Source organism: Oncorhynchus nerka, unplaced genomic scaffold, assembly GCF_034236695.1.
Source record: "Oncorhynchus nerka isolate Pitt River unplaced genomic scaffold, Oner_Uvic_2.0 unplaced_scaffold_991, whole genome shotgun sequence".
NCBI classification, from domain to species: Eukaryota; Metazoa; Chordata; class Actinopteri; order Salmoniformes; family Salmonidae; genus Oncorhynchus; species Oncorhynchus nerka.
In genome coordinates this window covers 166,691-179,192 of record NW_027040304.1, presented here as the reverse complement: position 1 = coordinate 179,192, position 12,502 = coordinate 166,691, and the positions used below count along the sequence as shown (strand labels likewise).

The window sequence follows — 12,502 nt, the reverse complement described above, 5'->3', positions numbered from 1 at the left end:
GTTTAAAATGTTAGCTTCACTGTCTAAATAGATATGGTGTGGACTGTATACTCAATACAATCTAAATCTGATACCTCACTGTCTAAATAGATATGGTGTGGACTGTATACTCAATACAATCTAAATCTGATACCTCACTGTCTAAATAGATATGGTGTGGACTGTATACTCAATACAATCTAAATCTGATACCTCACTGTCTAAATAGATATGGTGTGGACTGTATACTCAATACAATCTAAATCTGATTCCTCACTGTCTAAATAGATATGGTGTGGACTGTATACTCAATACAATCTAAATCTGATACCTCACTGTCTAAATAGATATGGTGTGGACTGTATACTCAATACAATCTAAATCTGATACCTCACTGTCTAAATAGATATGGTGTGGACTGTATACTCAATACAATCTACATCTGATACCTCACTGTCTGTCTTTTGACTGATACTGATTTTTAAACTGGTCTGGTCAGTCTACTATAATATTTGTTAATATGCATCTTTCTATCTACAAGCAATACTTGGAAAATGTGTCACTTATAATAATGATACATTCATAAATGAATAGATATGGAAGGTTTCAGGACACTGATATATCTGAACATTAAAAAAATATATACTGTCCCTATTTTCACCACCAAAGAATATCAGTGTGGTTTTAATATGATTTGACTCTGCAGACTGTCAGGCTGTCTAGTCACAGAGGAAGGCTGTGCTTCTCTGGTCTCAGCTCTGAGGTCAAACCCAACACATTATTTGTGGACTGGTTACAGTGTAACATTTTAATACAACCTGTCTGTCATTGTATTTCTTCTGTGTTTCAGACTCACTGGCTGTAAACTCACAGACACATCCTGTGAATTGTTGGCCTCAGTTCTCAGTTCAAACCCCTCACACCTGAGAGAGCTGGATCTGAGTAACAATGACCTGAAGGATTCAGGAGTGAAGCTGCTCTCTGCTGGACTGGGGAATCCCCACTGTAAACTGGAGACTCTGAGGTCAGTATTCCTGTAGTTGGTCAACAAGTGATAACTGTTCACCAGATCCACATGTGTTTACCAGACACACATAGTCCATACCATATGTGCATACCTGTGTTACTGTTTAAATATGAATAGTGAATAATGACGAATAAAAAAGTTATAGAGAGACAAAGATCAGAATAAATGCTAAACTCCTCTGTTATTGGTAATGTTGAGAGGTTATAATGTTTTGTTGTAGTTTCTGTTATTGGTAATGGTGAGAGGTTAGCATGTTTTGTTGTAGCCTCTGTTATTGGTAATGGTGAGAGGTTAGCATGTTTTGTTGTAGCCTCTGTTATTGGTAATGGTGAGAGGTTAGCATGTGTTGTTGTAGCCTCTGTAACTTACACACTCATTATTATTCATGATTCAGTCATGATTTGTATTAATCATGTCATCATCAGGATTAGTTTAGTAGTGCTTAGAAACATGTTATCTACTAAGACAGAAAAATACTCTAGTCATCATTCACAATTGTTTTAATGAACAAAAATAACCCAAAACAACCAAAACAAACTGTAGATGTAACAAACGAGTTTGTCAGGACTTCCGCCGAGGTCGGTCCCTCTCCTTGTTCGGGCGGCGTTCGGTGGTCGACGTCACCGGCCTTCTAGCCATCGCAGATCCCACTTTCATTTTCCATTTGTTTTGTCTTTGTTTTACACAGCTGGTTTCATTTCTCCAATTACATGTTCATTATTTAACCGTCTTTTCCCCTTTGTGATAGTTTTCTGTTCGGTCTGTTATTGTGGGCTCGGTATTACGACATGTTATTGGAATATTTGAGTAAAGTTACTTGTGTTACTCATCTCTGCTGTCCTGCACCTGACTCCTCTGCACCAGCTTCACACAGACCATTACAGAGTTTCAGTCACAAGCTTGATGAAGTCATTGCGTTCAAGGAATATGGGACCAAATACTCAACTTTTGACTATTTTAATACACTGAAAGTTAATTGGTCAGAATATTTATGACTTCTTCAAATGGGGGACTAGATACATAAAGTGCTTTATTTTTCTAAATGGTGAAACAGATATGTATTAAAATATCCTCAAATTAAAGGTGACATTATAAACTGTCACCTCATATGAAACATTTGATCTGAAATCCAAAATGTTGGAGAATAGAGCCACATTTGAAATGTTAGCTTCACTGTCTAAATAGATATGGTGTGGACTGTATACTCAATACAATCTAAATCTGATACCTCACTGTCTAAATAGATATGGTGTGGACTGTATACTCAATACAATCTAAATCTGATACCTCACTGTCTAAATAGATATGGTGTGGACTGTTTACTCAATACAATCTAAATCTGATACCTCACTGTCTAAATAGATATGGTGTGGACTGTATACTCAGTACAATCTAAATCTGATACCTCACTGTCTAAATAGATATGGTGTGGACTGTATACTCAATACAATCTAAATCTGATACCTCACTGTCTAAATAGATATGGTGTGGACTGTATACTCAATACAATCTAAATCTGATACCTCACTGTCTAAATAGATATGGTGTGGACTGTATACTCAATACAATCTAAATCTGATACCTCACTGTCTAAATAGATATGGTGTGGACTGTATACTCAATACAATCTAAATCTGATACCTCACTGTCTAAATAGATATGGTGTGGACTGTATACTCAATACAATCTAAATCTGATACCTCACTGTCTAAATAGATATGGTGTGGACTGTATACTCAATACAATCTAAATCTGATTCCTCACTGTCTGTCTTTTGACTGATACTGATTTTTAAACTGGTCTGGTCAGTCTACTATAATATTTGTACTATACATGTTTCTATCTGCAGGCAATACTTGGAAAATGTGTCATTTATAATAATGATACATTCATAAATGAATAGATATGGAAGGTTTCAGGACACTGATATATCTGAACATTAAAAAAATATATACTGTCCCTATTTTCACCTTCAAAGAATAGCAGTGTGGTTTTAATATGATTTGACTCTGCAGACTGTCAGGCTGTCTAGTCACAGAGGAAGGCTGTGCTTCTCTGGTCTCAGCTCTGAGGTCAAACCCCTCACATTATTTGTGCACATGTTACAGTGTAACCAGGGAAAGCTAAGTGTAACATTTTAATACAACCTGTCTGTCATTGTATTTCTCTGTGTTTCAGACTCGCTGGCTGTAAACTCAGGAACACATCCTGTAAAGTGTTGGCCTCAGTTCTCAGTTCAAACCCCTCACATCTGAGAGAGCTGGACCTGAGTAACAATGAGCTGAAGGATTCAGGAGTGAAGCTGCTCTCTGCTGGACTGGGGAATCCCCACTGTAAACTGGAGACTCTGAGGTCAGTATTATCAGATATGAAAGCACTTTATGTATGTAGTTCTCCCATTTGAAAAGTCGTAATTATTCGGTTATTTTCACTTATATTGTATTAAAGTAGTCATACGTTTAGTATTTGGTCCCATATTCCATGCCTGCAGTGATTACATCAAGCTTGTGATTCTACTAACTTGTTGAATTAATTTGCAGTTTGTCTTGGTTGTGTTTTGGATGTTTTTCCTGATAGAAACTGAATGGTGAATAATGTCCTGTCATTTTGGAGTCACTTCACTTGTATTGTCAGTAAGAATAGAAGATGTTTCTGAACACTTCTACATTCATGTTGATGCTACCATGATGATGAATAATCAGGAATGAATAGAGAATAAGGATGAATGAGAAAGTTAGTTATATGTTGAAAAAATATTCTGCCACTATTTTCACCACCAAAGAATATCAGTGTGGTTTTAATATGATTTGACTCTTTGCAGGCTGTCAGGTTGTCTAGTCACAGAGGAAGGCTGTGCTTCTCTGGTCTCAGCTCTGAGGTCAAACCCCTCACACCTGAGAGAGCTGGACCTGAGCTACAATCACCCAGGAGACTCAGGAGTCAGACTGCTCTCTGCTGGACTGGAGGATCCACACTGCAGACTGGAGAAACTCAAGTATGTAGAGGGTTTATGTCAATGTTCATATCAGACATGTTTGACTTATCAGGCTGGTTAAGACAAACATTCTAACCACCACTTGGACAAAGTTAGATACTGACACACTGGACTCACACACAAAGGAAACACAAACTAGACACAAACACACACACAATGAACACACACATACTCACAGGACATTCTTACCAATGATTGACCCTGTGTGTGTGTCCAGTGTGCATGTGTGTGTGTGTCCAGTGTGTGTGTGTGTGTGTGTGTGTGTGTGTGTGTGTGTATATGTTCAGGTGTATCCCTCAATGACTGTCTGTTCTTCTGCTTACCACTACAGTGTGGAACATGGTGGAGAGGACAGAATGAAACCTGGGCTTAGAAAATGTGAGTGTTGACAGCTGTGAAGAATATGACTAAGAATAAGTCTTAACTCAAGTTAAGTCAAAGTCAAAGACCACCATCATTACTTACTTGGTCATATTAAATATCAGCCGTAGTTCTACAGAATTAGAAATCAGGGACACCAAAGTTTACAATGAGTTTCTTTGACAATGTGTGTGTGTGTGTGTGTGTGTGTGTGTGTAATTAATGGGAATAAGTGTGTTTTATATTACCATACAGTATAACATATGATCATTCAACAAGTCTCAAGTTACCTTAACTTCTCCTTTTGATACCTAGAAACATCTACATTAAATGAATTAGTGAAAAGTGAGTTAACATTCTAATGTGAATGTTGATGATTTCTAATATTGTGTCTGGTTTCATCCATCAGATGTCTGTGATCTCACACTGGACCTAAACACAGTAAACAGACTCCTCTCTCTGTCTGAGGAGAACAGAAAGGTGACATGTAGGACAGAGGAGCAGCCGTATCCTGATCACCCAGAGAGATTTGAGGACTGTAGACAGGTGCTGTGTAGAGAGGGTCTGACTGGGCGCTGTTACTGGGAGGTAGAGTGGAGTGGGAGGGCTGATATAGGAGTGACATATAAAGGAATCAGCAGGAGAGGAGGGGTTGAGGACTGTTGGCTTGGACACAATGACAAGTCCTGGAGTCTGTTCTGCTCTGACAACAGTTACTATGCCTGGCACAATAATAATCCCACGACCATAGACGTCCTCTCCTCCAGCTCCCACAGAGTAGGAGTGTATCTGGACTGGCCAGCCGGCACTCTGTCCTTCTATAGAGCCTCCTCTGACACACTGACCCACCTGATCACATTCACCTCCACATTCACTGAGCCCCTCTATCCAGGGTTTAGGGTTTATTATGATTCTGACTCCTCAGTGTCCCTAAAATAATGGTGATGGTGACTCAGTGTCAATAATAACCTGACACACACACACACACACACACACACACAGGACACACACACACAGGACACACACACACTGGACACACACACACTCTGGACACACACACAATGGTCACACACAGGACACACACACACACTGGACACACACACACACTGGACACACACACACACTGGACACACACACTGGACACACACACACACTGGACACACACACTGGACACACACACTGGACACACACACACACTGGACACACACACACACTGGACACACACACACACACACTGGACACACACACACACTGGACACACACACACAGTGGACACACACACACACACACACTGGACGCACACACACACTCTGGACACACACACACACTCTGGACACACACACACTCTGGACACACACACACTCTGGACACACACACACACACATTCTGGACACACACACACTCTGGACACACACACTGGACAAACACACACAAACACACACACATACACACTGGACACACACACACTCTGGACACACACACACACACAGGACAAACACACACACAGGACACACACATACACAGGACACACACACACACTGGACACACACACACACTCTGGACACACACACACTCTGGACACACACACTGGACAAACACACACAAACACACACACATACACACTGGACACACACACACTCTGGACACACACACACACACAGGACAAACACACACACAGGACACACACATACACAGGACACACACACACACTGGACACACACACACACTCTGGACACACACACACACTGGACACACACACACACTGGACACACACACACACTGGACACACACACACACTATGGACACACACACACACTGGACACACACACACACTGGACACACACACATTCTGGACACACACACACTCGACACACTGGACACACACTGGACACACACACACACTCTGGACACACACACACACTCTGGACACACACACACACTCTGGACACACACACACACACTCTGGACACACACACACACACACACTCTGGACACACACTCACACACACACTCTGGACACACACACACACTCTGGACACACACACACACTCTAGACACACACACACACTGGACACACACACACTCTGGACACACACACACACACACTCTGGACACACACACACACACTGGACACACACACACTCTGGACACACACACACACACACTCTGGACACACACACACACTCTAGACACACACACACACACACATTCTGGACACACACACACACACACACTCTGGACACACACACACACACTCTGGACACACACACACACTGGACACACACACACACACACTCTGGACACACATACACACACTCTAGACACACACGCACACACACACACATTCTGGACACACACACACACACATGCGCGTCTTTCTATAGTTGTGAGGACCTCTGACAACAACACTGTTAAAATACCAATGTGATCATGTTTTGTCTTTTATGTTGAACAACTAATTATACAATTATATATAATTATATATGGGCATACGCTACATAGTTGTACAAGTATACAAGGATATATTGTACTATTCATAATAAAACATACTTGAAACAAGAAAAGGCCTGTTAATTGTGAAAACAGTTTGTTTATTGATTTTACGTTTCCTCTGTCAGGTTGATGTTAACCTGCGACTGGTTGAAACATGAAACAAATATGAACTGAAATACAAAACAATTAAATATGTGGAATAGAATTAAACAAATTGTACAACAGAGTGTTGTGATGCAGGGTTACTATAGCAACAGAGTGTTGTAATGCAGGGTTACTATAGCAACAGAGTGTTGTAATGCAGGGTCACTATAGCAACAGAGTTCTCTCTCTTTCTGCTCTGTTCTCTGCTCTCTCTGTTCTCTGCTCTCTCTGCCCTCTTCTCTCTCACTCTCTGATCTCACTCTGCTCTCTTCTCCTCGCTCTGCTCTATCAGCTCTCTCAGCCTGCTCTCTCTCTGCTCTGCTCTGCTCTCTCTGTTCTCTGCTCTCTCTGTTCTCTGCTCTCTCTGCTCTCTCTTTCTCTCACACTCTCTGCTCTCTCTCCCACACACTCTGCTCTCTCTGCTCTCTCTCCCACATTCTGCTCTCTCTCTCTCCCACATTCTGCTCTCTCTCTCCCACATTCTGCTCTCTCTCTGCTCTCTCTCCCACACTCTGCTCTCTGCTCTCTCTCTCTCCCACACTTTTTTCTCTCTATCTTAACAGTGGTGCAGTTTGGACAATCACCACTTGATGGCAGTGTTAAACCAGAAGTGATGAAAACAACATCACTGCAGAGAGAGAGAGAGAGAGAGAGACTAATATACAGATATACAGTAACATTCAGAAAGTATTCAGTAACATTCAGAAAGTATTCAGACCCCTTGACTTTTTACACATTTTGTCACGTTACAGCCTTATTCTAAAATGAATTAAATGTGTTTTTCCCCTCATCAATCTACATACAATAACCCAGAATTACAAAGCAAAAACGGTTCACTTTATGTGTGAACATTTTTATTTAAAAAAACGTAGATATCACAGAGAGAGAGGGAGAGTAGAGAGTCAGAACAGAGGGAAAGAGAGAGATGGAGGGGAGAGAGTCAGAACAGAGGGAAGAGAGAGAGAGGGAGAGTAGAGAGTCAGAACAGAGGGAGGGTAGAGAATCAGAACAGGGAAAGAGAGAGATGGAGGGGAGAGAGTCAGAACAGAGGGAAGAGAGAGATGGAGGGTCGAGAGTCAGAACAGAGGGAAAGAGAGAGATGGAGGGGAGAGAGTCAGAACAGAGGGAAAGAGAGATGGAGGGGAGAGAGTCAGAACAGAGAGAAAGAGCGAGAGATGAGTCAGAACAGAGGGAAAGAGAGGGATGGAGGGGAGAGAGTCAGAACAGAGGGAAAGAGAGAGAGAGGGAGGGTAGAGAGTCAGAACAGAGGGAAGAGAGAGAGAGGGAGCGTAGAGAGTCAGAACAGAGGGAAAGAGAGAGATGGAGGGGAGAGAGTCAGAACAGAGGGAAGAGAGAGATGGAGGGTAGAGAGTCAGAACAGAGGGAAAGAGAGAGAGAGATGAGAGTCAGAACAGAGGGAAAGAGAGAGAGAGGGAGGGTAGAGAGTCAGAACAGAGGGAGGGTAGAGAGTCAAAACAGAGGGAAAGAGAGAGATGGAGGGGAGAGAGTCAGAACAGAGGGAAGAGAGAGATGGAGGGTAGAGAGTCAGAACAGAGGGAAAGAGAGAGAGGGAGGGTAGAGAGTCAGAACAGAGGGAGGGTATAGAGTCAGAACAGATTGAAAGAGAGAGAGGGAGGGTATTGAGTTTCATCCATCAGATGTCTGTGATCTCACACTGGACCTAAACACAGTAAACAGACTCCTCTCTCTGTCTGAGGAGAACAGAAAGGTGACATGGAGGACAGAGAAGCAGCCGTATCCTGATCACCCAGAGAGATTTGAGGACTGTAGACAGGTGCTGTGTAGAGAGGGTCTGACTGGGCGCTGTTACTGGGAGGTAGAGTGGAGTGGGATAAGGGCTGTTATAGGAGTGACATATAAAGGAATCAACAGGAGAGGAAGGGTTGATGACTGTTGTCTTGGACACAATGACAAGTCCTGGAGTCTGTTCTGCTCTGACAACAGTTACTATGCCTGTCACAATAATAATCCCACTACCATAGACGTCCCCTCCTCCAGCCCCCACAGAGTAGGAGTGTATCTGGACTGGCCAGCCGGCACTCTGTCCTTCTATAGAGCCTCCTCTGACACAATGACCCACCTGATCACATTCACCTCCACATTCACTGAGCCCCTCTATCCAGGGTTTAGGGTTCATTATTACTCCAACTCAGTGTCTCTCTGTCAGTGATACACACACACACACACACACACACACACACGCACACACGCACACAAATAGACACACACACACACACACACGCTGGACACACACACACACACTGAACACACACACACACAGACTTGACACACAAACACTGGACAAAAAACACACACACACTGGACAAACAAAAACACACACACACACACACACACACACACACAAACACACACACACTGGACACACACACATTGAACACACACACACACACTGGACAAACACACACACTGGAAAAACACACATTGAACACACACACACAAACACACTGGACACACACACACACTGAACACACACACAAACACACTGGACACACACACACACTGAACACACACACACACACTGGACACACACACATTGAACACACACACACACACACACACACACTGGACAAACAAAAATACACAAACACACACACACTGAACACACACACACACTGGACAAACACACACTGAACACACACAGGACACACACACTGGACAAACACACACTGAACACACACACACACACACACACTGGACACACACACACACACTGGACACACACACACTGAACACACACACACACACTGGACAAACACACACACACACACACTGGACACACTGGACACACACATTGGACACACACACACACTGGACACACACACACACTGGACACACACACACACTGACACACACACTGAACACACACTGGACAAACAAAAACACACACACACACACACACACACTGGACACACACACTGGACACACACACACTGGACAAACAAACACACACACACACACACACACACACACACACACACACTGGACACACACACACTGGACATACACACACACTGACACACACACTGGACACACATACACACTGGACACACTGGACACACACACTGGACACACACACACTGGACAAACAAACACACACACACACACACACACACACACACACACACACACACACACACACACTGGACACACACACACTGGACACACACACACACACACTGACACACACACTGGACACACTGGACACACAAATACACTGGACACACTGGACACACACACTGGACACACACACACTGGACACACACACACACTGACACACACACACACACACACACTGAACAAAACAAAAACACACACACACTGGACACACTGGACACACACACACTGGACAAACAAACACACACACACACACACATACACACACACACACACTGGACACACACACACACACTGGACACACACACACACACTGGACACACACACACACTGGACACACACACACACAGGACACACACACTGGACAAACACACACTGAACACACACACACACACACACTGGACAAACACACACACACACACACACACTGGACACACAGACACACACACTGGACACACACACACTGAACACACACACACACACTGGACAAACACACACACACACACACACACTGGACACACTGGACACACACACACACTGGACACACACACACACTGGACACACACAAACACTGACACACACACTGAACACACACTGGACAAACAAAAACACACACACACACACACTGGACACACTGGACACACACACTGGACACACACACACTGGACAAACAAACACACACACACACACACACACACACACTGGACACACACACTGGACACACACACACTGGACATACACTGGACAAACAAAAACACACACACACACACACTGGACACACTGGACACACACACTGGACACACACACACTGGACAAACAAACACACACACACACACACACACACACTGGACACACACACTGGACACACACACACTGGACATACACACACACTGACACACACACTGGACACACTGGACACACACACACACTGGACACACTGGACACACACACACTGGACAAACAAACTGGACACACACACACACACACACACACACACACACTGGACACACACACTGGACACACACACACACTGACACACACACTGGACACACACACACACACACACACACTGGACAAACAAAAACACACACACACACACACTGGACAAACAATAACACACACACACACACACCGGACACATTGGACACACACACTGGACACACACACACTGGACAAACAAACACACACACACACACACATACACACACACACACACTGGACACACACACACACTGGACACACACACACACTGGACACACACATGACAATAACACTGTTAAAATACCAATGTGATCATTTGTTTTATGTCTTTTATGTTGAACAACAAATTGTACAATTATATATAATTATATATGGACATACGCTCCATAGTTGTACAAGAAAACAAGGATATATTGTACTTTTCATAATAAAACATACTTGAAACAAGAAAAGGCTTGTTAATTGTGAAAACAGTTTGTTTATTGATTTTACGTTTCCTCTGTCAGGTTGATGTTAACCTGCGACTGGTTGAAACATGAAACAAATATGAAATGAAATACAAAACAATTAAATATGTGGAATAGAATTATACAGATTGTACAATTAGTACAACAGAGTGTTGTAATGCAGGGTTACTATAGCAACAGAGTGTTGTGATGCAGGGTCACTATAGCAACATAGTGTTGTGATGCAGGGTCACTATAGCAATGTAGTGTTGTGATGCAGGGTCACTATAGCAACAGAAGAGAGTATCTCTTTGCTCTCTGCTCTCTCTCTGCTGTTTCTTTCTCTCTGCTCCCTCTCTCTCTGCTCTCTCACTTCCTCTGATCTCTCTGCTCTCTCTCTGGTTTCTCTCTGCTCTCTCTGCTCTCTCTCTTTGCTCTCTGCTCTCTCTCCTCTCTCACTCTTTGCTCTCTCCTCTCTCACTCTTTGCTCTCTCACTCTCTCTTTGCTTTCTCAGCCTGCTCTCTGCTAACTCTCTCTCTATTCTATCTATTCTCTGCTCTCTCCCTCTGCTCTCTCTGCTCTCTCTGCTCTATGCTCCCTCTCTCTCTCTCTTTCTCCCTCTGCTCTCTCTCTGCGCTCTCTCTCTGTTCTCTGCTCTCTCTCTGCTCTCTCTATGCTCTCTCTCTGCTCTGCTGCCATCTCTCTGCCCTCTGCTCTCTCTCTGCTCTCTCGTCTCTCTGTTTTCTGCCCTCTCTCTGTTTTCTGCTCTCTCTCTCTGTTCTCTGCTCTCTCTCCCTCTGCTCTCTCTGTTCTCTGCTCTCTCACTCCTTCTGCTCTCTCTGCTCTCTCTCTGTTCTCTCTCTCTCTCTCTCTTTCTCCCATGGCTCTCTCTGTTCTCTGCTATCTCTCGTCTCTCTGTT

The 12,502-nt window shown here is 43.5% G+C and overlaps 1 protein-coding gene across 6 annotated transcripts in view; it reads left to right on the top strand.

The window, feature by feature from the left end:
- Positions 1–11,040, top strand: part of LOC135570303 (NACHT, LRR and PYD domains-containing protein 12-like) — a 33,602-nt gene extending 22,562 nt beyond the window's left edge. For all 6 annotated transcript variants that reach the window (XM_065016428.1, XM_065016427.1, XM_065016425.1 and 3 more), the window contains 5 exons: positions 830–1,003; positions 3,185–3,358; positions 3,828–4,001; positions 4,333–4,379; positions 4,771–11,040. In XM_065016428.1, coding sequence (XP_064872500.1) covers positions 830–1,003; positions 3,185–3,358; positions 3,828–4,001; positions 4,333–4,379; positions 4,771–5,300 — 1,099 coding nt within the window. In that variant the 3' untranslated portion in view covers positions 5,301–11,040. The remainder of the gene's footprint in view (positions 1–829; positions 1,004–3,184; positions 3,359–3,827; positions 4,002–4,332; positions 4,380–4,770) is intronic.
- Positions 11,041–12,502: the final 1,462 nt, after the last annotated feature.